We start from the raw sequence: 26,601 nt of genomic DNA, 5'->3' as shown, positions 1-26,601 counted from the left end.
ACGTTTGGGCCAAGGCTTAGGTTACCGGAATCTGAGAGCACTGGTTGAAAGAAAGGAAAAGGGTTCCTAACTCAGGCTTTAACCACTGGCCCTCACTGTGTGACCTGACTTCGAACCTGAAATAAATTGTGCCAGGTAGAGCATGTATCCTGTGGCCTTCCTCACTTCTCCAGCTGTGGAGATCGGCTGCACATACACAGGGCAAGCCACAGAAAACCAGGAAATGTGAGGATTCCAGCTGTTAGAAACAAGGAAGTAAAACAACCCACGGCCCGAGCCCTGGACGATTTGTGTGGGGAAAACATACACAGGGGTGGGGCTAATAAGAGAATCATTACGAAGGAAGACAAAGGTCTCTTCAGACTGAACACCAGAGTCCCTGCACTTTGACCAGGAGAAAACACCACTGTTAAATCATTTGTTGTCATAAAGAATAACAAAAGCCACAGCCAGAATTGTCTCTCCATGAAGGCTTTCCCATCTTCGGTTATATGGATGCATCCCTCCCCAGTGGAAATGGCTCTCCTGGTCGCTGCCTGTACTAGCTTCTGGAGTGAGCATGCGCAAAGAAGACCTTGCATAGACTCCAGGAGGACCCCTGCTGGGGGCGACTCAGCTGCCTGACAGAGGGCAGGCTCCTTAGCAATGAGAATTCCCCTCTCCAGGTAGGTCTGTGATACCAACGCTACCCAGATGAGCATGGGATCCACGGGGTTTAATTGCACATGCGAATCTTACCCTTCTCTGACATGAATAAGCTAAAGGGGAAAGGTTAACACGCTGGTGAGAAGAAAAACTGCTGCAGAATAAGAATGGTCTCGTTTCATTGAAAAAATAAGGAGTCTGCTCTCCCTCCCCAACGATCTCTGTAGTAACAGGCAGAAGGAAGGCTGGGCCCGGGTCCCACCGGTGCCTCGAAGGATGTCTTCTGAGAAAGGACCCCTGTAGTGTATTTATGTATGACAATGCATTTAACACCACAATCGGAGACCTCAGATAACTTAGCTCTGCTGTCATCGTAAGATAGTGTTTGCCTATGGCTTGTGTGTAAACTATTGATGACACAGTTCGTTGGCCATTAAGATGACGTCTGTAGTCAAATACCCCAGGAACATAACATAACACAGCATGCGAGTGGGCACACGTCATAAATATTTTGCTCACTATCCCATAAGAACATATGCAGCCTCCACCCAACCACTCATCAACCCCTACCTCTACTGTGAAACTCTATCCCATCTTTCAGGATCAAGACTGAAGTCTGACCCCGTTCAGAGACAGCCAAACAGGAAAGGCATCCAGCCTGAAGACATAGCCTATGAAATTCCTTGTAAAGGGCTCGCCTGGCTTCTGGGAATGCCAGCCAATACAAATTTCCGTGGCTTTATTAACATATGCAGCTACGCAAGAGGGAAATGATAATAAAACAAGAGCCCTTTTGAGTCTGGACTTTCTGAATCCAGGCTTCAGTGTGGGAGGCAGGAGGAAGCTGGTTAAGAAAGCATAAAGGGTGGCCAGAGGGACGAGGGCTAAAAGGGGGAAACGGAGGTACAGGGGTACAGGCCCTGGGGGCTTGCGTTTGTAAAGCTCCCCTATCGGGTGGGATGCAACAGGCAGCAACCACCATTCATGTGCAGGCGTCTAAGGATTAGTGAGGAGTATGCAGGATTATAAAATAACAGAAGGGCTCTTCTGGCCCTGGCTAGAGACGGAATGAAATTGACTGTATAAGCAGGGTGCGCCCTCTCTCCTTTTAGCAGAGAGGGGCCATGCTTCCAGGGCTGTAGACAGTGGCTACTCACTCAGTCCTACTTAAATGGACAGAAGAATGACAGCACTGTGTGTCCACTGAGCTCAACAAGACTGCTAGCCCTCCAAGAGACCAACCACATCTTTGCATAGGAACACACTGGTTTGGTCCTGTTAAAGTGACTTGTTGCTTATTTATATAAAATATAAATATACCTTCCGGTTTCTGTCTGTGCCCAGGACTGATCCTGTGCCACAGTTCTCCATTCCCAAATACTGCCAGGAGAGAGCTGGGCTCCCAGGAGTGCTGGCATACCTGTAAGCTCAGGTAAGACTACCACTTCTGCTCAAATTCCAGGATCAAGAAGCACCGTCCAGAGACAGGACACAGGAACCAAGGAAGAGCTGGGGACAGGATCCTTCCGGTTTCTGTATGCACACCCAAACTGACCCTGTGCCACAGCTCTCCATACCCAAATTTGTCCCAGAGAGATCTGGTATCCCAGGAGTTCTGATACACAGGCTTTTAGGAGGGACAAGTCACAGTTAGAGACTGCAAGACCAGCTAACACCAGAGAGAACCAGATGGGGAGAGGCAAGGGCAAGAACATAAGCAACAGAAACCAAGGCTACTTGGTATCATCAGAACCAAGTGCTCCCACCACAGCAAGCCCTGGATACCCCAACACGCCAGAAAAGCAAGACTGATTTAAAATCATATCTCATGATGACGACAGAGGTCTTTAAGAAGGACATAATAACTCCCTTAAAAAATACAGTAGAACACAGGTGAACAGGTAGAAACCCTTAAAGAGGAAACACAAAAATGCCTTAAAGAATTACAGGAAAACAAAATTAAACAGGTGAAGGAATTGAACAAAACCATCCAGGATCTAAAAATGGAAATAAAAACAATAAAGAATTTACAAAGGGAGACAATCCTGGAAATAGAAATGTAAGAGATATAGGAGAGAATCTCAGGTGTAGAAGATACCATAGAAAGCATTGACACAACAGTCAAAGAAAATGCAAAATGCAAAAAGCTCCTAGCCCCAAACATCTAGAAATCCAGGACACAATGAGAAGACCAAACCTAAGGATAATAGGTATAGAAGAGAGCATAGATTTCCAACGTAAAAGGCCAGTAGATATCTTCAACAAAATTAGAGAAGAAAACATTCCCAACCTAAAGAAAGAGATGCCTATAAACATACAAGAGGCCTACAGAACTCCAAATAGATTGGACCAGAAAAGAAATTCCTCCCGTCACATAATAATCAAAACACCAAATGCACTAAAGAAAGAAAGAATATTAAGAGCAGTAAGGGAAAAGATCAAGTAACATATAAAGGAAGACCTATCAGAATTATAGCAGACTTCTCACCAGAGACTATGACACCTAGAAGAACCTGGGCAGATGTCATACAGACCCTAAGAGAACACAAATGCCAGCCCAGGCTACTACACCCAGCAAACCTCTCAATAGGATAATAGGTATAGAAGATATAGATATAGATTTATCGCCATAAATGCAGAAACCAAGCTATTCCATGACAAAACCAAAGCACACAGTATCTTTCAACAAATCCTGCCCTATAAAGGATAATAGATGGAAAATTCCAACACAAAACTACACCCTAGAAAAAGCAAGAAAGTAATCTTCTTTCAATAAACCCAAAAGATGATAGCCACACAAACATAATTCCACCTCTAACAATAAAAATAACAGGATGCAACAATCACTATACCTTAATATTTCTTAACAACAATGTACTCAATTCCCCAATAAAAAGACATAGACTAACAGAATAGATACATAAACAGAACCTCGCATTTTGCTACATACAGGAAATGCACCTCAATGTCAAAGACAAACACTACCTCAGAGAAGTGGATATTAGCCCAAAAGTTCAGAAAAAACAAGATACAATTCACAGACCACACGAAGCTCAAGAAGAAGGAAGACCAAAGTGTAGATGCTTCAATGCTTCTTAGAAGGGGGAACAAAATTCTCACAGGAGGAAATATGGAGACAAGTAAGGAACAGAGACTGAAGGAAAGGCCATCCAGAGACTTTCCCACTGGGGGATCCATCCCATATATAGTTGCCAAACCTGGATGCTATTGCGGATGCTGGGAAGTGCTTGTTGACAGGAGCCTGATATGTGTGTCTCCTGATCGTCTCTGCCAGAACCTGACAAATACAGAGGCGGATGCTCGCAGCCAACCATTGGAATGAGTGTGGGGTCCCCAATGGAGGAGTTGGAGAAGGGACTGAAGGAGCTGAAGGGGTTTGCAGCCCCATGGGGGGAGCAACAGTGTCAACGGGCCAGACCCCTCTGAGCTCCTGGGGACTGAACCACCAACCAAAGAGTACACATGGAGGGACCCATGACTCTGGCCGCATATGTGGTAGAGGACAGCCTTATTGGACATCAGTGAGAGGAGCGGCCCTTGGGCCTGAAGGAGTTCGATGCCCAGTGTAGGGGAATGCTAGGGCGGTGAGGTGGGAGTGAATGGGTGGGTGGGTGGGGGAGCACCCTCATAGAGGCAGGNGGAGGGGGGATGGGATAGGGGGTTTCCAGAAGGGAGACCTGGAAAGGGGATAACATTTGAAATGTAAATAAAGAAAATATCCAATAAAAGAAAAAGTATATAAATATGATATTTCATGTAGCTCCCTTTTTACTATTAAAAGTGTAATTCCTTATGTAGATTAGTCACCAATTATGGACTATATGAATACATCTACATCTACATACACACATACATACACACAAACATACACACAAACATGCACACACAAGTACACACAAACATATACACATACACACACACACATACACATACACACACACATACACATACATGAAGACAAAGGGAGGGGATAATTCGTGAAGAGAGCTTGTGAGAATCGAAGTGGGAAAAGAGGGAGGGGCTGCAATTGGGGATGTAAAGTGAAATAAATTAATGAATGGGGGAAAAAGTGGACATGGCAGTGAGAAACTCGTCCCGGGCATTAGTTACAAACCCACAGCTGGATGCATCCATTAGAAATCACTTAGAAAGCTGACATGCAAAAATAATTTGTCATCACCCTACATACAAAAAAAAAAAAAAAACCTAAGAGAGAGAGAGACAGCAGTCAACCTAACTGGACAGGCAGAATTCAATAAATTAGACCTCAGAGGCTTAAATCAAATGTGCTTTGATAATATAAGTGAAGATGGGTTTTCTTTTTAGTATTAAACAAGTCAGCATTTACTTAATTTTTAGAATTACAAGGAATATAACGATGCTCATAAGCAACAAAAAGAACAAAAACTGAACCGGACTCTATCAACTGTAACACTTCTGTGTTGCAAATCACGCAAACCTAGCAGAATAAGAAAAGAAATCTAGCTCTCATCTCTCCGGTATGGCTTACCTCCAGAACATGAGAAGCTTTAACAAGCCAATTATTTCTTTAAAGGTAAGCCATGTAAAGACTGGACAGAGAACTCGAATGGATGTTTCTTCAAAGACGTTCAAGTGTTAAGTAGCATCTGCAACTCACTCCATGAGATGCCACAGGATTCACAAATCTAAGCCACAGTGAAATTGCTAGGTTGTGCCATCATGGTGGTGCTGGTAAGACGGATGGTAACGAGTTTTCAGAAGGATATGCAGAAATTGCAAGCTCATACATTACTACCAGGGATGCAGAATGCTGTTGCTGCCTTGGAAAAAATTCTTAGGAGCTCTTCAAAATGTTAAAGGGAATTCCATTCAGCCCACCAATTACAAGGTGCCTAGGGATTTAAACCATACGTCCACACAGAAACCTGTACAGGAATATCCATAGTAGCAAAGACTGGAACACAGACCATGTCTCCATTAAAAGATAAAGAAAATACAATGTAGCCATACAATTGGCAGCATTCAGCCGTAAAATAAGAATACAGGATGGATACCTAGGAGGCAATGAGATAGGCCAACAAGTAAAGATGCCTGCTATCAAGCACGGCAACCTGAGTTCAATCCTTGGGCTCACTTGGTTGAGAGAAACAACTCCCACAAGTGGTCTTCTGACCTGCACAGCAGAGCTCCCCACTCCCAAAATAAATAATATGTTATTTAACAACAAGAATCAATTTTACAACATGACAGATGGGCCATGTAAGCATGAGTTCATGCATACAAAGAGTCCCCAGTAAGCAACTCTACTAAAACCGACCATTGATTAGTCAGTGGTCGCTGAGGCTGGGGCAGTAGAGGTGGGACAGTGACCAATGGCCAGTCGCTGAGCCTCAGAGAGCCACTTGTCTCTCCCCCCTCCTCCCAGTGCTTGGATACCAGGTGCACACAAAACACCCTACTGTGTATCAGAATCATGACCTCACAGCTCACTGAAGCAGCCATGTCCCCAGCCTTCAGGGGAGCTCAGGCTGTCCAAAAACTTGAGATCCTTCTGCATCTTGTTGTCTCTGTCTCCAGAGAGGAAACCTGGCTCAGGAAAAATTCTTTCTTTTTTTTAATTGAGATAGCATTTTTTTTTTTTAAAAATCTGGAATCATTTATAAAGCACAACCTGAAGTATTTATATCTGCAGTGCAACGCACATTCAATAAACCTTACCATGTGTTCAGAAATATGCAAAGAAAAAGTAGTTTCCAATTTTAGTCTGATTGTGCCGCTGTTTTTATATTGTCAGATACGTCAGCAGTGTGAGTTTGAGAATGTGGAAAGTAGAAAGAATTAATAAAACAAATAGAAAAAATAGCTTCCTATTAATAGCTCCAAATTACTTAACAGTATTTTTACATTTACTTGTGTGTGTGTGTGTATGTGTGTGTGTGTGTGTGGGTGTGTGTATGTGTGGGTGGGTGGGTGGGGGGGTGTGGGTGTATGCCTCTGCCACTGCGCATGTGTAGGGTCAGAGGTCAACCCTTGGGTTGTCTTCTTCCAATCTGCAGCCCCCTGGGATGGAACATGAGCTCTTTGCCTCAGCAGTCAAGGTCCCCAGCCTCTGTCAAGCCCAATCCTTAACCACTTTACACAAATCTGCTATTATATGCTCAGCCATAGTTTGCAGGCAAGTAGAGGCATAAGAACAATGTAAATTTAGGTTTAAAATGTTCTAGGACTGGGTGAGGTGGGGCACGCCTCTACTCCCAGCACTAAGTAGACAGAGGATGGTGGATCTATATAAGTTCAAAGCCAGCCTGGACCACATAGTGAATTCCAGGACAGCCAGGGCTATGTAGGGTTCTGTGTAAATAATAATAATAGTAATAATAATAATACTAATCTTTAAAAATGTTTTACAGGTCTTACATCTTTTCCACTACTCAATTTTGCAACTTGTCAGTCTGATGAAGGCAAGTTTTGTGGTGATAAAGTAAAGAATAACTTTTATTCTTACAGATTATTACTGGTGCCCCGCATTATGCTCTAGCTTGTATCTTACAAGTGCCTCCAACACCCGTGTCTTAAAGGCTGATCCCCAAGTGGCACAGCAGGGATGGGGGCGCCTTAGGCAGGTGGGAACTAGAGGAAGTCTTCAGGTCACTGGGGCGTGCCCTCCAAGGTGACTGTGAGAGCCTGGGCTCTTTTTCCTCTCTCTTCCTTCTGACCATGCTCTGCTGGAACACTCGCCACAGCGTGCTGCTGGCTCGCTGCAGCCCACACAATGGGACTTATTACTCACTAACTAGAATCTCCAACTCGGAGCCAAAACAAACGCTTTCCTTTGTAAACTGATTACGGCATGTATTTGTTAGAGTGGAGGACAGTTGACTGACTAAAGACATGCTGCTCAACGTGGTTACGTGGAAATACAGTGGACTCATGCATGAACATCTCACAAAGACGAAAGACTAAATAAAAGCTTACAAAAAAGTACCACCCCTTTTCAAAAGGGGGGAAAATAGCACATACCAGAAAAAAAATTTCAGCCTGAAAATTAATTTTGCTGAAATTTCTCATTTATCTCAAGAAATTCTTCAGAACAAAGAAGCCTACAACATGGTGCTTGATGCTGTTTGGGGTGGTGTAGGGAGATTTTCTCTAAAAACACGTCCAGAAATAATTCCTAGATGTAACTGCAATGGGCACTAGCAAGAGGTATTCTGGGAAGCTCCCAAGCACCATGACTTAGCCTGTCACATAGAGATGCCCTTCTTCAAAAGTGATGGTTCTAGATACTGTCGTTTCATAAAAAATGACAGGACTCACCATGGAAGAATTGGTTCTTTTTCTAAAAGAAATGAGGACATTTAACAGAGCTTTGTTTCACATCAGCTTCAACCTGAAGCATTCTCTTCAGATGGACCAAACTCATTCCCCTAGCTATTTTCCCCGCACACTGGGCTATAAAGCCTTAGCTGTCCAGGTCACTAGGAAGGAGTCTCAAAACAGGCTGCCAGTGGCTTCTGCAGAGGTACAGGGTCTTCACACAAAAACCCAGAGCAGGCCTCGGAATGTGAGTCTCCCATGTCCTAGTGGCTCTGCAAATTGGGGCTAGGTTCCACTGAGCCTCTACCAGAAAGGAGAGGAAACCAATTTGAAGACCTAAGCACACTTCCAACCAGTGCTGGAATAAAGCAGTCCGTAGACTTGTTCCTCCAAGTCTGGAGTGCTGTGCATGTTGCTGTATCGTCTCGGTTCCTGTCCTTCCTTGTCCTGTCTACCCAAAGGCTCATTTCTGGACATTCTGCTGCCTCACAGAAGTCTGACAGAGTAACAGGACAGACATCAGACACGTCTGCCAACAGGCCCTTCCTTACCTCTAGATATACAAGGGTCCACTGCTAAGTGTCACGTAATAGGTAGCCACAGACATACAGTTTTTCATCATAGTGGGCTGCTTTCTTTATGGTCATTAATTTACTCGGTTCAGCTGTCAGGCACTGACCTGCATAACTAACAACTAGAAAGGGAATCAGAACCATAGTAAAGAAGAGAACTCAAGAGCCTCCCTATACAGAGGCCGTGGGAGGTTTAGCTTGGTTCTAACTCACGTGTGTCTCCCCACCCTCCCAGAACACTAAATGTCCACTTGGTAAGCACCCAGCCTATGCAGGCATCTCCACATAGGAACGTCTGCTGTGATGTGTGCCTGGGCCAACCATTCAGCCTTACAGAATGAACCTCAGCTACTTTAAACATGGAAACAAGAGACAGCCCAAATCACTGACTAGCTGCTTCTTGTTAACTCACTGGAAACCTACATAAGAAAGTTAGTAAGAAAAGAGAGAAAGAAAATCCTTTTCCTTCGCCATTCTTCAGGTCAAAACAGAAATGAAGCAAAGTATCTCCCAGGCACTGTTGTTACGATAACACTATCTACCGTCTTCTTCCCTCATCTGAGGGTTCAACCTCCATGCTGTCAGTTACTTCAGTCAACGGTGTTCCCAAAATAGTAAATAATAATTCCACAACAGACTATTAATAGATTTGAACAACTTGTATTATAATACACTGTTGTAGCCAGGTGGGGCAGTGAACGCAGAGAGAGGCAGACAGATCTCTGTGAATTGCAGGCCAGCCTGGGCTACACAGTGAGTTCCAGGCCGGCTCGGGCTATACAGTGAGACCTGGTCTTAAAATACAACAAGCAAAAGAAATTTCTGTGTTTGCTAATCCCTTACTGTGCTGAGTCATAAATGAAGCATCATCATGGCTAGAGAGTGTGTGGATCCTTTGTAGGGCGCTGTGGCTTCAGTCCCTGACTGAATGCCTCCCACAACGGATGGGTATAGTTATTCAAACAGGTTCTTCCTAACCAAACGATTCTGCAGAAAATGACAGAGGCTGTAAATGGGATTGTACAGGTTGGGAAGACATGAGGACACCTGCCCACAGATTGCCTCGAACAAGACTCTGGAGGTAAAGGCCACGCTAGCTCTGTTCAGAGGCGTTGGGAAATGCATACCTACTCTCATCTATGAGGGAATCCGAAGGCTCTGAGTATCTTTCAGGGCATGCGCCTTCAAACCCTTAAAACTCTATCTTGAAGACAGAGATCGTAAAACTTCTTCCTAGCATCCTTTTTGCGAAATCCTTAATCTAGTGGTGAAGAGAAACACTGATGTTCAACTTGTTGTGACAGGACCTCACTACCCAGTCCAGGATGGACTCAAAGCTTACAATCCTCCTGGAATTACAGGCATCTTCCTCTCCACAGGGCTCAATGCCCACTTCACTCCTAAGGAAGGGAATGCCCTTCTTACCTCACTGCTTTGGAATGAAAAGACATTTGCTTTTAACCCACTCACCTTCCTTAGGACCTTGAAAAAAATGTTCACCTGACCACAGTATGCAAGAGCAATGCAATGCTCTGATTCTCTGAATGGGTTTCGTTGCTTACTGGATAGGCAGAGGCTACACTTAGATAACCATAAAGAATTACAGTCATGTGACTTACTGTAATATCCCACCAGGAAATTCTCTAGCCTTAAACGTGTCTCAACGCTACTTTGTTGGTAATTATTTCCAGGGAGACCTCACCTGCTCATGAAATTAAGGAAAATAGCATTAACTGGACAGTGGTAGTGCACACCTTTAATCCCAGCATTCGGGAGGCAGAGGCAAATGGATCTCTGAGTTGAAGGACAGCCTATTCTACAGAGCCATGTTCAGAGACAGCCATAGCTACACAGAGAAGCCCTGTCTTGGGAAACAAAAAACAAAAATAAAAACAAACAACAACAAGTACTGATGCACCCAAAGACTATAGTGTAAAATACCTCCCCAGAGAGCATAAAAACTCTGGGATCTTTGATGCATGTATCCTTGACCCAAGTCTCATCTATATAGAAATTTTTTTTCAGGAGGAAAAAAAAGAGAATAGTTCACAATCTTCATGCAAGTTTCTTTCCACAGTATGAAGGATGATGGCTGCCTTTCAGAAATGGTACTATGGTATCATTCCGCTATTACTGAATCCCATTGCACATACACTCAGTAAAAGTCAATTCACATACATAAAAGAAGCCCTCGTGACCCACAAATATCATTAAATGTTCACAGCAGCATTTCTTTCTGGGGAGACGGGGTGGGGTCTCATTATTATCTAGAAAATAATTTCCTATTTCAATCTCTGAAAACATATCACCCAGAAGGCGATAAAGATAAATGTTTTCCTTAAAGAAACATCTGTCCAGAAATCTCACTGGCTTGCTCTTCTAACCTCTTTTAGTGTGGTACCAGCCTTCTCTGCTCTATAGCAGCTAATACCAGCTAGAAGGTAAATTCTGAAATGGCATGATCACTGGGCAGAGTCCACTCTCAGGGAGGGCACAGGAATTAATAATGAGACAGAGAGTTTAAGCCATTGCATGGGGAGAGCTACCTCTGGGAGAAAAGAGGCTAAGCAGCCTCAACAGAAGGATAACTCCATCCTGAGACATTCTGGCACAGGAGGGAGACATGATACACTAAATTATATTGGCTCATATATGACTGTCTCACTTTCCAGCTTTGGGGTCTTGCTAGACCTCCATTAGGGTAAGATACACCACTATGCCATCACTGGGAAGTTTGGGCAAATGGAGTTACAAGAAAACCACAGTTCTTGTTCTTCTATCACATGTTACTGCTAGCAAATCATGCTCCCCTCAAATTCCAGTGTGCTTTGAATTAACATCAAAGACAAGAATTCTTAACCCCACCAAATGGCAGATACAGGAATTTCAACTGTTCTGAGATGCTGACTCCAAGCAAATCACGATTAATTTCTTGCCTTCCAAGCTACTAGTAGACAACCAGCAACACCGTCAGAATTGCTGATGAAATTACAGATCACAGGGGCGTCCCGCTAAGACAGTTCTTGCTTTCATCCCCCCAAGCACAGCAAGTTCCCAATGAAAAACAGCTTTTGATTCATATTAGCATTTCAAACACAGTTCCTAAAAATTACCTTCAGGAGTTAATGAACGGAGTGCAGCTATGACTTGGCAGGTATGATTACCAATATAGCCATTTCTCATGTTCTGAAAGTCATACCCTGCCACACACAAAACAAAAACAAAAACAAAAACCAACCAAACAAAAAAACAACCCACTAAATTTTCTACCTGTTTCAGAGGTCCAGGTAGAAACTTATACCAAAAATCCAAAATACACTAGCTTTAATTTATAGCACAACTTTTCTTATATCCAATAGTTTGAGATTACATCTAGGTATTAGTGGAGCCATCCATTCATCTTAGGATCAGGTTAATAACTGGAGCATCCCACTAGGCAGGCCTCTAGTCTTATACTTGCTAATGGCTACTTTGTTGAGAATGGCATTGAGTGCCACCTCGGCTTCTCACCAGGCCAAGGAAGATATTTTAATGGTCCTTACAGATTATAGTATAAATGCAAGGAGACGGTGGGATCCTCTCTTAAGACAGATTTCGTCCAATTAGAAGAAATCCTGTGAATGTTATTAGAATCCCATTTAAAGTCATGATCGGTCTCTGATGTTGGTAATGTTTTCTAACCATTTCTAATAATATTCAGAAAGAGAAGGCCGTATCTAGATAGGTACAGCACAGTAAAAAGCTAACAGTCACACACGTCTAACACAGGAACCGAGGTCAATGTCTAGCCAGGTACAGCACAGATAGAAACAAATTCATGCATATAACACAGAAACTGAAGCCAAGCGACCTGATCATTCCTTAAATCCACCTTTTTCCCACTATCATCACCATCGGGTTAAAGATAAGCCATGCAAGAAACGGTCCAGTTGGCTTGCACGTGAAGTGACCAGAATGGAAATATTTTTTAATATATCGGATACCTGAGAGTTTCATGAGAAGTTCTGAGGCAGCCTTGGCCGACATGTCCCGCCTTAACACACTCCCCTTGCCTTCCTGGGGTGTAAGTGGGTCCTCGGAGACGCTTGGGGTTGACACTTCCGGTTCCGGGCTGAACACGTAGCTGGAGCGAGGCAAAGGCATGCTCAGGGACTCCTCTTCCTTCGGCTCCTCCTTCACTTTAAAATTAAGATTCATAGGCTCCTTCTGGTTTGCAGCTAAAAAAAAAATAAGAATAAGAAAGAAGAAGAGAAAGAAAGGGATATATAGATATATATATATATATATTCATTTCCCCTCTACATTGCCCCACACTTCAAAGGGGTCACAAAGAAAAGGTAGGCCCTGCACACACAGTGCGCCCCCTGAGCCTTGTCCTTGTAGGTATTAGCTTCAGCGCATATAAAACCTGGAGTGTTTTAAGAAGTGCTGTCTTCTCAAAGCATGTGGGCATTTTCTCCTTGGTTTCTCTCAGTCATCTTCCCTGGACATTGCTATTGCACCCTGGCATGTTCTCCAGCAAATTCTATCATCAAACAACATCTCATGAAATTATTCTGCTGTCAAATATTGACATAAAATCAAGGGTAAGCTGCAGTATCTAAACCTGAAACCCTGGGGTGGGCGGAAAGTCGATAACGGAGAATCTGCCAAAACGAAAAGCAGGACTAGAGTTGCGCTGTTCTCTCATTATCTATCAATGGACACTACTGACCCACGCACAGCAGCCATATGCTTTCTACTGTTACCATCAGTAACCTATGCCTGCAGCCTGGGCCATCTTCACATACAAAATGGGCTTTCATTTTGGTTTCGTCTAAGAAAAAAATATTTTTGAACAATTTTTAATTTAGACAAAAGTTGCAAGGAGAATTCTAAGAGCTTCTATGTAGACTTCTCTGGAATTCCCTAAGGGTAACATCTTATCTATATCTAATCAACATATATTTGTTAGAACTGAGAAATCCATGTGGTTATGACCCAAACTCCAAATTTATCCACTAAGGTCTTTTTCTAAATGCTTTTGAAGCCATGGGCAACTGGTGTGGAGAGCATGATCAAAACAGCGCTGAGCCGCCCGTCATGGGATGGCTTCCACGCGCTGGCTACTCTGTGCCAGGCCTCTCCTCTGGGCACACCTCACAGAAAAGGCCATACCATCCCTCCTATCCCTGCTTATGACCCATGCAGCACCAACGTTGGCTGCGCCACACAGGATGTGTTTGGCTTTTGCTTGTTTGGTTGGTTGGTTTTTATTTCCAACCTGTATTCTTAGCAGCTCTTCTTAGAAAGAGCCTAGCCTATTCCATCTTGACAAACTAGAACAAGGAAATCAGACCCCAACACAAACACCCACAATGCCTTTTCCCATCTCTAAGGATACTCACTGTAGAATATCTGTTTGAAGGGCATAACATATTTGCAAACTGGGCCCAATAGGGCTAGAGGAACATCTCCAGGTCTCACAGTTACAACTATGCAGAACTGGGACTAGAACCGAGGTGTCTGTGTCCCTGACTTCTTTCAGCATACTGCTTCTCCACCTGGGGCCTTATGTTGTAACAAAACCAAGCTTTAAAGCCCTGGTTCAAATACCACTTGCTCGGTGAGGTCCACACTGACTGACCTGTTTAAGATGGCAACCCTCACCTGACTGTACTCCCCATCTTCTTTGCTCTCCTGCAATCTTTTTATTCCCCCAAATATGAACACTTACCACTTAATAACACCCTGTTAGGGACAGTATTGTTCCCCTTCCCCAATCCCTTGGAACGTTGAAGCTTCAACTTTCCAATGCGAGTTTATTTGCATTAGGGCTTTAAAGGGACACAAGTTAGCTCAATGAAGCATGAAGGTAGGGTTAGAATCCAATGTCAGTGGTTCTAAGAACTATTTGACTCCTTCTCTACTTATAAAGAGAAACACCAGAGATGTCTCTATACGGGGGAAAGGTCAAGTGAGGACATAGGAAAGAAGCCATCTACAAACTGAGCAGAGAGGCCTCAGGAGAAATCAAACCTACTGACAACTTGACATTGGGCTTCCAGCTTCTAAAACTATAAGAAATAAACATCTGTGGTGTAAGACTCCCAGACTACAGTGCTTTGTTATGGTGGCCCTAACAGATGAATCAAGTATTATGTAGTGTGTTTTGACTGATTATAATGTGTGAATAATCTGTTCTCCTGACTCCAGGGTCAGCTTTACGAAGACACTAACCTCTGTTCTTAAAGTGGATGTATGTCAAGAGCACAGAACAGTGGCTGGCCCATTTCAGGTCCTATTCTGATACAGTCCTATCTGTACTTACTGAAAGGTAAAATGTGCCTGTTCTAAAGCAGCAACATTGATAGCATGCTAATAGCTCCATGGTCGACAAAAGTGAAGAACCCTGGCATTCCAGTCAGAAGTAACCGGACTTGCTTTCCCTGGATGTCTTGTCGGGGTCAAGCTCGGATGACTGAGTCAAAGCTGTCTTACCTGCCTAGACCGACCATGGGCTTACCTGCCTAAACCGTGGGCTTACCTGCTTAGACCATGGGCTTACCTGCCTAGACCGTGGGCTTACTGGGACATCTGGAAGACCCACATGGATCCTAGCATCACAAATGGGCAGTCTTTGTGGACACTGCTATCAAAATCTAAAGCAAAGGGCACAGCCGCAGTCTCTAGAGCATCTTGCAGGTGGGTGTTCCCACCTCATCCCAGGTCCTTCACCCTCCCGGGAGGCTGCTGGAGCATCACAGTGCCTGTCTTGTCTCCACAGCTTCCTTGCAGAACCTTCAGAAAACCTTCCTCAGCGGATCTCCTCAGCCACAACACCGTAATCAGCATGGTTTTCATGTGTGTGCCTTCCTCCCTATCCTTTCAGAAGGGGTAATTCAAAGTGGATGGTTACACACTTGGAAACTGCTTCCATGCTGTGCCTTTTATTTACAAACACGCTTAACCTTCTCAGATGAGACTAGGGAAGGTAAAATACTGAGGAAAATTCCAACTTCAGAGAGGGCAACCACACTGAGCGGATGCTGGTGGAACTCGTGAGTGCCTTCCAGGAAGGTTAATAAAAAGACTTCCAAAACAGAAGACATCCAGCATTGTCAGTGAAACGTGGGCTTCACGGACTTTCGACAAGGCTGTTGGAAAGCAACAGGCCAGCTCTACACTGCTGTCATAGACGTTTGCATGGTACTACTGACCTGGCTTCCATTCTGACGGTATCAAGAATATCATAGCATTGCAATGTGTGGAGGAGGTATAAACGTAGCTAACGACACAACGGAAAAACATGTGGAACGTAGCTAATGACACAATGGAAAAACATGTGGAAGATACTTGTCTCGTCAAGTTCCATTTCCAAGGTACTTGGGCATAAAGAGAAGATAGGAAAATAAAAGTAGGCAGGCTGAGCTCCTCTGTCAACGATCAGAAATACATTCACTGAGATGAGTACACGAAGTCAGAATTTTATAACTAATATGACCAAATGATTGTCATCTTTCAAGTGATGCTAATTTTAAAGACATATACATGCAGAGAAAAGTAAAATTGAAGATGGTTTCCTTGGCAGGGCTGGGACAGGATCACTAGAAGAACAGCTAAGATCTGTGGCTTACTGTGATATCTACTTCATTCGTGTTACATACAAAGGTCCGTGCACACATGGAGCTCAGACCATAAAGGCTTTCAGAGCAACTTGAGGTTGGAAGTCACTCGACTGCTCACACCTAACTCACTCATCTCACTCATTAAGTCTCACTAATCAAGAGGCCCCCTGTCTTTCATTATTTGTTCCAGATACTTTAGGAGCTGAGCCATTCATGTTATAAAATCACGTACAGCTGCAAGTCTGTGTACTTGGTGGAATGGGCAGTTTTTAAAGGCAGTTTCTATGAGTGTGAACAACCAACTCAAGATAAAGATGAATGCAGGAAAGGAATGGGTGTGGGCAAAATAATTCCAAAATAATTCCAGAACCTCAATCTTCAATGGTGGACATTGATGAGGTGCAAACAAATCTGTATAACAAACAAGGCGTCCTCAGTTCACAAGGAAATGCCTTCTAAGATTTGGTTCCCAAAGAAAAGCTCCATACAACTTATTTCAAGTCCATTCTTTGGTAAATGGAGTGGCTCAGAGAGTAAAGATGTTTGTCACCAGGCCTGATGTCCTGAGTTCAATCACTGGGACCCACGTGATGGGGGGCATGAACAAACTCTCACAAGCTGTTCAGATGTTCTCTGACCTACACACACACACACACACACACACACACACACACACACACACACACAGAGAGAGAGAGAGAGAGAGAGAGAGAGAGAGATCATTCTTTGGTTTAATAATGAGCACAACAAACATTTAAATGATTACAAGGAGAGTTAAGCCATTTTCAAGCACACAGGGAGAACATGAATATTTGCAGGTGAGGAAACTCAAAGGTTAGCAAATGGCCAGCCAATCACAGATTGAGTACAGAGGCACTAGGCTCTAGAGCATACACTGGAGGTGCAGAGCCCTTGCTTCCTCACAAGGCACTCAGCTTCCTTTAAGAGGAACATTGCCCTAAGCAGCACAGTGCAGGCCTTGGAGAATAAGTAAAGAATTGGACTGAGCCCAGGAGTATTAATGACAAAGGGAGAGAGGGTACTTCCTGAAAGCCTAGGATCCCAGGACTGTTTGCCTGGATGGAAGAGGGAAAGAGACTGGAACACAGTTGCATTGGTACCATGCTGTCGGTCCCTGCAGCTGCTGAAGGAAAGAGACACGTGTGTGTAAGATGAAGAGAGACACATGTGTGTATGAAGAGAGACACATGTGTGTAAGATGAAGAGAGACACATGTGTGTAAGATGAAGAGGGAGCTTTGGTTTCCAGCCTGGTCATCGGGTGAATGCTAAGCTGGTCTGTGACAATGCCTGGCCACTGGGAATTACATTGCCTGCCTCATCCTAAGCCAGAGCCAGACCTGAGAGGAGAACTTCATACACATGATTTTCAAACAATGTTCAAGGAACCCTAGGATCTGCTTCATGGGTTCCAATTAACGTCTGTCTCAAACATAATTTCTAGGTTCCTTTTGAATTCATGTAACAGGTGATTTTAACATGTATATCCTTGCAAGGATTACACCTGAAATGTCTAATCACCAGAGACCACTAAGGTGATGAGCTGTGTTGATGAATCAGTTTAGTTTTGTTAATGCAGTGTCTTCTGCTACCACAGGACTGTTAGACTTCTAGAAATACCTCATGATAAGGAAGCAGCTTGCTGATCTGTGTAAAACCCTAGACCTGTGAGCAAGTGTTGCTGTAAATCTGTACAATCACAGTACCACCAGAGCCTGCAGGATTCTTTAAGTCAGCTTCTCAACCTTAGCAGTGTGGATGTCTGGACTGGATCACTGCTAGAGAAGGGGCTGCCATACATACCACATGCCTAGTCTCTATTGACTAGGTGCCTGTAGCTCCTACCAGTTGTTAAAACAAAAATATTTCTCTAGGCATTCCCAGCTGTCCCCTGAGCATACCTGCCTTAAATTAAATGCCAGGGTAGGTTCTAGAACATGTGCTTGGGTGTGGCCCTCTGAATATGACCAGTAGACAAAACAAGACAGAGATATGCAAAGATACATAAATGTGGTCGGATCTGTCTGGTATGGATCACACACAGTACACAGCCCAGGGGACAATGAGTGTTTCTCTAGATTAGTGTTTCTGATAATGCCAGTGACACTTTGGATCTTAATGCCATCCCCATGCTGCAGACAAAGAACCTGAGGTCCAAAGAGAGTAAAACCTTCCCAAATACCAGGCCACTAGTTACCGAGTGGCCAGTGCAGAATCCTGCGCAGCTCTGCTGTGCTGACCAGTGTGGGATGATCCTGGCCTGGCCCTTCACTAAGGAGTACGAGCAGGTGCTGAACGCTCGCAAACTCCAAAGGAGAGACTTAGTTATTGCAGCATCTGAATAATTAAAGGGACCCCGTGGCGATAGGACAAGTTCTTAAACATCACTTCCCACTTCCTACAATGGGTTGCACAAAGTTGTTTCTCTTTTTATTGATTTTGGGGGTGTTTGTTTGTTTGTTTGTTTGGGGGATTAAGGCCTCTATATACAGCCCTGGCTGGCCTTAACTGTCCAAATACTGGGATTGCAAGTATGAGCCTTCCTACCTCACAATGTTTTAGCAAAACAGATCTAGAAATGTAACAGACAATAATATTGCTATAAAGACCATGTTCCACGACACCAAATAACTCTTCAATCTAACTGCTTAGGTTTTAAAATAAATGTAACAAATGTAAACTGGTAAAATCGTTCTTTTTTTTTTTAAGTACCACTTCTATGTGCTTTACATAGAGGCTGCATTTAGTAGGTTTCTTGGGAAAAGTGAATTAATTGAACATTTAAAATACAACAAAGAGAAAGCCAACAGTGTTTCCATCCCCTTCTTTTACAATAAGAAAACAGGGAGTCAGAAAATGATACATTTTTAAAAGTCACAGTTGTCAATGACTGAATTAGAATTAAACCTTAGTTTTTGGGACTGTATCCCAGCTTCTACCAAGCACAGGAATTATGTCCTGTAGGAGGAGGCATGTCTGCACCTATGAACAGACTTTGGACCTGGAATTTTTCAATGATTTAATATGCTTTAGGTGAGAAAAAAATAAATTGTCTTCTGAAAGCATAAGGCCACCGTTTAATTAAATAACAATGACAGTTGAATGCCACTTTTAAATATTAAACACACTATATGCATATGGAATTCTTAAACCATTAATTAAAAAATTTTTAAACCTTACTCTGTATTCTTAAATTATTTTATAACCAGTATAGCCTAAGTTTTAAAGTCTTATATTTCTTATCAATCTCTGCAGGGATTAATCCTTGGCCGGGATTCTGAATCTACCAAACCAAGTCTTCAAAGGTCCCCAGTGACAGTTACAATTACGGACATGGAGCCAATGGATACAGAGAACGGTCAAGGGTAGCAATGGGAAATGGAGTCGTCGCAAGCATGAATAACAAGCTTTTTTCTTTGCAGGCTAACCTATGCTTAACGCCAGCATATGAAGCTGGGTACGAAGCTGGGTATGAAGGTGGGAATGGTTGTCATCCAGCACTCAGGAGGAATACAGACAAGAGTATCTGAATTCAAGGTCATCTTCAGCTACTCAGAGAATGGGAGGCCAATTTGGGCTACAGGAGACCCTCAATAAAACAAAACAAAACAAATCCCACATATAATGAGCAAGAGTAGCCATCTGCAGTAATCGTCTTAACAGACAGGATGTCTCTCTTGTCAACAGCAGGAAGGACTGGGTCCTGGAAAATCACTCAAGCCTTGTGCAAATGTGAAAGCTGTATTTAAAATCCATGCTATTAACATAGTCAAAGAGTGAAATGCCTTAACAGAGAGGACAAGAGAGGAGCCCTACAGGTTGGACCACATCCTTCCCGTGGCCTTTTGAACTGAGACCTACCCCGCAGACATCACCTTTTAACTGCTGCACCTGCCATCTTAGTTAAATTAACAGAGAGACATAGTTTCTAGATCAGATCCTAAATGATCTCAGTCACTACAGATCACCATGAGTCTAAAGAACTAGGGTTTGTGGCAGGCTTAGAAATGGTCAATGACTCCTGCCAGAACAGCCCAGCTCCTCCCAAGAGGAAGAGGAAAAAGCATCCTTGGAACTTCACGGTTGAAGTGACCAGACCCCAGAACAATAGGAGAGAAGGCAAAGGCTGGATATGACAAGAGTGTGTTCAGGAACCTTCATTTTTCCTGAGAGTAGTGGCGAGCTGGCTACTCAACAGAAAGGGAACTAGCCCCGTTCGGAGCTTGCTAGCCTAGCACAAAGCCCTACTACCACATAACAGGGGGCGGTGGCGCATGCCTGTAATGCCAGCAGTCAGGACTTTAGGCGGGCGATGAGGAGCTCTGCACTGTCCTTGGATACGTGCGATGGCACCTCAACAAAAAAAGCCAGCTGAGCAGAGGAAAGTTCTGGAGTCACCAGCTTTGCTTTGAAGGGCTGGGGCTGGGGGGGAGAGAGGGGTGAGATGGCTACGGACGACGTGAAGGCTGCCCAGAGAGAAGGGACTGTGTAGATAACGTTTCTGAAGAGGCACTGGGAGAAAAGAAGTAACCAGATGAGTGACTAAAAGCACAAGCATTAGAAATGATGCCATGATTTGTAGCCAAGGAAAATAAACAGCGGGGCAGACAGAGGTCAGAAGACAGTTCACTTAACTGAGAAATAAAAATTAGGTAATAGCTAATTAAGTGGTCACAAGCCAAGCCTTTGTAGTCAGCCGGGGCTGACGCGTTGCTCGTGTTTCTTACAGCCAAGCCCTCCCAGTCTCAGCTTTCTCATCTATAGAATAGGTTCAGTGGCACTGCCCCTCTGCTGCTGCGGAGGGTTAAATGAGAAGTTGCAACCAAGCGGTTGGCACAGGGCCCGGTTCCCAGAAAATGCTTCTGATTAATGATGCTCTTACAGCAGCAGTGGAAGTTAGTGACAGTCACAACAGGGGCAGAAGAAATGGCTTCCATGAGGACAGGAGTGGCTAGGTTTCAGCTTTATGGATACAATAGTCTCTGATAAATTTCCCCAAAGGTCTACGGAGCTAAAACATTATTCTAGGGCTGGCCAGGTGGCTCATCAGGTAACGGCACCTGCCCAGAAACCTGACATCCTGAATCCAACTCCTGGAACCCTCATGTCAGAAGGAGAGGGAACAATTGAATCCTGTAAATTGTCCTCTGACCACACACACACACTCACAATAAATAAAATGTAATGAGGTGTTTTGGTTGTTGTTTTATTTTGGTTTTGGTTTGGGTTTGGTTTTTTTGGACCATAGGACCAGATACCCATAGGCAGCACAGAAGGAAGAGAGAGAGAGAGAGAGAGATCTGAACTTCAGCGGTGACCATTTTCCACTGTTACAATGTAACGTGTTTGAGATCTCACAGGTGAGGGCCTTCAGGAATGTAAGTTGGCTTTGCTGTTACCACTCTATTTGTGGAAGCCTAAAATAGTAATACACCCTGTATGGCTGGGAGTGTGGCTTCGTGCTAGGGAGGCTGCCTAGCATGCATAAGGCCCAGCAGCACACAAAAAAATTAATCAAACTTCCAAAGATGCCTGCTGTACGACAGTCAGAGGGAGGCTCCGTGCTAGGGAAGCTGGCTAATCCTCGGCACATGCCAAGGGCAGAGACAGAGCCAACCTTCCTGTATGATTACTTCTTTACCTTGTAATTTGTGATATGGACTCCTCGGGGCAGGGCCTGGATTTCAACTCCACTCTCTACTTATTAGCTGTGTGCGTGTGAACAAGACCTTCAGCCTCTCTCAGTCTCCTCATCCATGAAATGGAACGGTAACAGTGCTCTCATGTAAAGTGCTCTTAGGAGGTTCCACGAGCTAAGCACAGCAGAGTCAGCACCATGGACGCAGGTACAACAGCAGAAAGCAAGTCCCTGGGAGTCACCGGAGTCACCGGAGTCACCAGCCACACAAAGTTCAACACCAGCGTGGACAGCTCTAGGCTCGGCTTGCTTGCTTAGAATCCTGCTCAGTCCCTGCAGTAGCAGTCGTTAAATACAGCCTCTGCCTCTCTCTCTCTCTCTCTCTCTCTCTCTCTCTCTCTCTCTCTCTCTCTCTCTCTCTCTCTCTCCCTCCCTTCCTCCCTCCCCCACCTTAGGAATCACCAAGCTCAATAGAATCCAGGGATTCAAACCGACACTCAGACTATCCACGCACGCACAGTCCTCCTCCTGCAGCTGCTCACACGAGGAATTTAGTCACGTGGCTCCAGGGTGCCAGGGCAGGACTGAACAGAGCCGCTAAACCAAATCTCAAAAGCAGACTATCAAGTAGTCCAGTCAGGGAGCCATGCCCCCATGGTGATGTGTGAGTCCCTGACTACCAACACAGACTCTCAGGGTGGGAATGGCACAAGGCTGGCATTTATATGGAAGAAGGCCCGTTTGTTAAGATGCGGCTGAGAAGGCCATCGGAGCCACCAGGCAAAGGGGATGACTTAAATCGCTGGTCATCTCCAGCTACTCTTCTCCAGGGGGTGTCTTAACATTTATACATAAGCCCGATTGTCACTCCCCAAAACATCGAAATAGTGAGCAGTGGACAGGGGTTTGGGGACAAAGGCTTCTGGGAAACAAGCACCCTATGACACAGAAACTTTTGTGGGCATTTTTCATGTCTAAGTGACAACTATGGCTGAGACACCCATAAGCCAGAAACAACGGAGCAAGTGACTGTCTTTTCCAAAGCTGTCTCTGTGCAGCTGAAAGTGAGAGGGGACACTGGAAGGCCTCCCTTTCCCTACTTAAAATTATTTTGGTGACGATTCTATGGAGCTAATAGGATGTGGGAGACAGCACAAAACTTTTTTGTCAGTTTCCAGATTAAAAATAGTCGAAATGACTTATATCTTTTATTTTGGAAAGCCGGGGACAAAAAAGATATCCCTTGCCAACAAGCGAGGTGCCAAGTTTCTGTCAAGTAGCTGCTTGGTTATAATTTGGGGAGCTAGAATTCAATTTATATCTTGAAAAATGGCATCTTGGAGAAAAAAGATGATAGGAGACTTGTAATTTGTTCCTTTAATGAGGATGCTCTTTGTGTGAGTATGTGTTCCTGTGTTGATGTGTTGGGGTGTGCATAGGCACACATATAGGCTAGGTGTATATGTGTTGGGGTGTGTATAAGCACACATACAGGCCAGGTGTCACCCTTGAGCATCAGTTTTAGGAGCTGTCCACTCTGTTTTTTGAGACAGGGCCTCTCATTGTACCGAGGACTTGACAATTAGCACAGTCTGGCCACTGACCTTCAGGAATCCATCCAGGTTTGTGCCACCACGCCAGTTTTTTTACACAGATGCTGGGGACTAAACCCTTGCTTTCATGCTTGCTCCAATAAACACTTCACTGAAAGAGCCGTCTCCCCAGTGGCTCCCAGTATCTGGAGGCTTCCAGTCTAGGCTGGGGATTTTCAAACAGGATCTCTGATGTCATAGCTATCTGGGAAAATCAGAGAGCCCAATGAACATGACTCAGCCAGGTCTCCCCTTCACATCAACTGTGACCTGCAGTGAGGTGTCTCAGACTCACAACATCGTGCCCTTCTCATGGGTTCAGAGAGAAAGAGAGGAGAGGTATACTCAGAGACTGGAACTGTACTGGAAAATGCTGCACTGAGTACCAAATTAGGGTACTTGGTTTGTTTTGAGAATCGTTTGGCATTTCTGAGATAGAGTCTCGTGTAGTCCAGGTTGGTCTAATTCTCTAATTAGCTGAGGAGTAAATTTCTGATCCTCCTGCTTCTCTGTCCCTCGTGCTGAACTCAGAGGTGGGCATCATTATTTCCTGTCCCCGTAGTGCTGGAGATTGCACCCAGGGCTTTGTGAATGCGAGGCAAGCGTGCAACCAACTGTGCTACATCTCCAGCCCCAACGTGCCCATATCTCATATCAGCTGACCTTTGTCCTGGATGCCTGCTAGAACCACCAAAGGAATGTAAGGAAAATACCAAAGTCTGGGGCCTATTCCAGACCAATTAATGAATTCATCATTCTTTGGGCACTGGCATTTAATAAAACCTCCCTAGGTAACTTGCTGTGGGGGTTACAAACTGCTGCTGGCCATGGGAGACAGGCCCGAGGTCAGCTGGAGCAATAGTAGTTTCCTAGGCTGGGTAAGCCCTCCTCCTCGGAACACGCCCAGTCATGTGACCCGGGGTAGGTCACCCTGTCATACAGCAATTTGCATACGTCTTCTGGCTTCCAGGAAAGACCTGTGTAAACAGCAGAGCTACAGCTCTGGAAAGCCTGTCTTCTGGCTCCAAACCCGGAGTAGAGTCTACAGAATTATTTTTTTGCCCACCAGTGCAGATAGTTAGCAGTTGGGCTGAACCAACCATGATTGTGAGCCTGGATCTAGGGTGCAACCTGGCCCTCAAAGAACTGAGGAGTGTTAAGTCAGGATTCATTGGGAAAAATGACTAGTGGTTCAGAGACAGGATTTTGTTTCACAAGCATGTAACCAGGAAACCTCTAGTTTGGCAGAGGGTTGCAGTGGCTTTCAACCTTCCTAATCCCGTGACTCTTTGATGTAATTCCTCATAATGATCCCCAACCATAAACTATTTTCATTGCTACTTCATAACTGCAGTTTTGCTACTGTTATGGATCATAATGTAAATATTTGGTTTTGATGGTCTTAGGTGACCCTTGTAAACGGGTCACTTGACCTTGAAGGGAGCTGAGACCCACAGGTTGAGAAGCACTGGGTTAGCTTGTGTTTAAAACTGCATGCCACCCCGTGATCGTGGACCTCGGCGGGCTCATCCAGTCAGGTTCTGCTCGGCTTTAATCGAAGGAGCAAAAAGCATCAAGTGATTTCTCTCTCTTCTTTGGAAACAACTAGGTGTCTCCACGCTTGAATTTGTCACTGTGCTTGGTCTTTGGGATCTGGCACAGAGACTCCCAGACTAGCTGCCTACAAACAGCTGCACCCTATGGTACCAGCAGGTGCAAGGACAGAGCCCTGGGAGGGGGGGGGACCAGTCCAAGAACAATGGCGCCATTATAGTGCTGAGAGACCAGGCCAGGGGCTAGCCTCTAGTTCACACCATTTGAGGGCAGGAAGAGCAGGAAACTCAGCCACAGCTCCCTGGGACTGAGTCCCTGGAAGACAGCCACCAAGCGAGCCAGGTAGAGCACACAGCAGACAGCGGCAGGGCTGGGGGTGGGGATCTCTGCAGAAAACCATATTCCTTTCCTTTTAACATAACTTCTCTTCCCCGTGGGCAGCACTGCCACAGTCACCAAGTTTACATTTACATCCAAATATGCACACACAAAAAAATTACCGATGCATCTCACTCCCTGGTGACTTTATAACAGGTTGCTAGGTAACAGTGCATACAAGTCAGGTTTCAGGACCTCTGGTAAGCCTCCATAAAATAGCTGCATGGGCCTTTTGCATAAACAGTGTGCCTCTGCTATCTGTTTTCTTATGCCAATTGATCAGTCTGTAAATTCTCCAGCGACCAAACTGTAAGAAACCTCTCCCCACCCCCACCTACAGTTGAAAACAACAGACCCCAATATTTAAGGCTTTGGCACACAGTGCTCCCTGTGGGTAGACCCCAACCTACAAAATGCTTCTTTCTCCCTCTGTGCAGCCGGAGCCTTCTCTCATGCTCACTGAGACGCGCTGGAGCTAATAATTACAGCCCAATGTCTGGTGGGATGGGAAGAGCTGCCGCTCAGAGCTGAGCCCGGCGGGAGCCCTGTTTCAGATACCAGTGTTTTTAGCCCAAGATCAAGCCTTCCGGGCAGCAACACCCCCTCCTGGCTCCATCCCCTGTTCATGCTCTAGACCTGAGAGCATCTGGATTCAGAGAGAAGGGAATACACCTTAGAACATACTATGCACCCCTCCTCAGCTTGTTCTTGTCTGCTAAGAGAGGAAGCAGCCACCACACTAAGTTATGCCAAATGACTTGGGACTGCACTGTAGGAGACCAGAAAAGGGATCAGCCATAGGTAACAGCTTGGGATTTTTCATTGTTATGTTATTGTTTGGGGGGACAGGGTTTCAAGTAGCCTTGTCTGCCCTCCTCCCAGGAGTGGAGGCGATCACCACCGTGTCTGAGTACCCTACAGGGAATATCCTAAAGGATCTGGGAAGGCCAAAGGGGAACACCCATTTCCCTCATATTTTGGGAAAAAAAATAAATATAAATCTCAGAGTAGATCCTGTTTCCTATAAATCACAGAGTAAAATCCTGTTTTCCTTGAGGCTGAGGTGAAAAAGGAGAGAGAAGTTAAGGAATGGAAACCTGGGCCAGATGGAATAAAAGCCCCAACAGGTCCAGGCATTGGAGCATCTTACAGTGTTACAAGCATCCTGTAACTCCCCCCTGCTCCCTCCATCTTGAATCATTTCCTGGATGCCTCATTTTTCATCCCTACCCTCTTTTGTCTCCTCCACTCATGTTTCCCACTGCCGAGGGGGCA

The 26,601-nt window shown here is 44.7% G+C and overlaps 1 protein-coding gene across 2 annotated transcripts in view; it reads right to left on the bottom strand.

The window, feature by feature from the left end:
• Znf827 (zinc finger protein 827) overlaps positions 1-26,601 on the bottom strand; it is a 164,180-nt gene that overhangs the window by 87,462 nt on the left and 50,117 nt on the right. For both annotated transcript variants that reach the window (XM_021170206.1, XM_029480781.1), the window contains exon 5: positions 12,521-12,754. In XM_021170206.1, coding sequence (XP_021025865.1) covers positions 12,521-12,754 — 234 coding nt within the window. The remainder of the gene's footprint in view (positions 1-12,520; positions 12,755-26,601) is intronic.

The sequence above is a fragment of the Mus caroli genome, chromosome 8 (genome assembly GCF_900094665.2).
Source record: "Mus caroli chromosome 8, CAROLI_EIJ_v1.1, whole genome shotgun sequence".
In the NCBI taxonomy this organism is placed as follows: domain Eukaryota; kingdom Metazoa; phylum Chordata; class Mammalia; order Rodentia; family Muridae; genus Mus; species Mus caroli.
The sequence above is the reverse complement of the archived record's forward strand: the minus strand, read 5'-3'. Positions and strand labels throughout refer to the sequence as shown.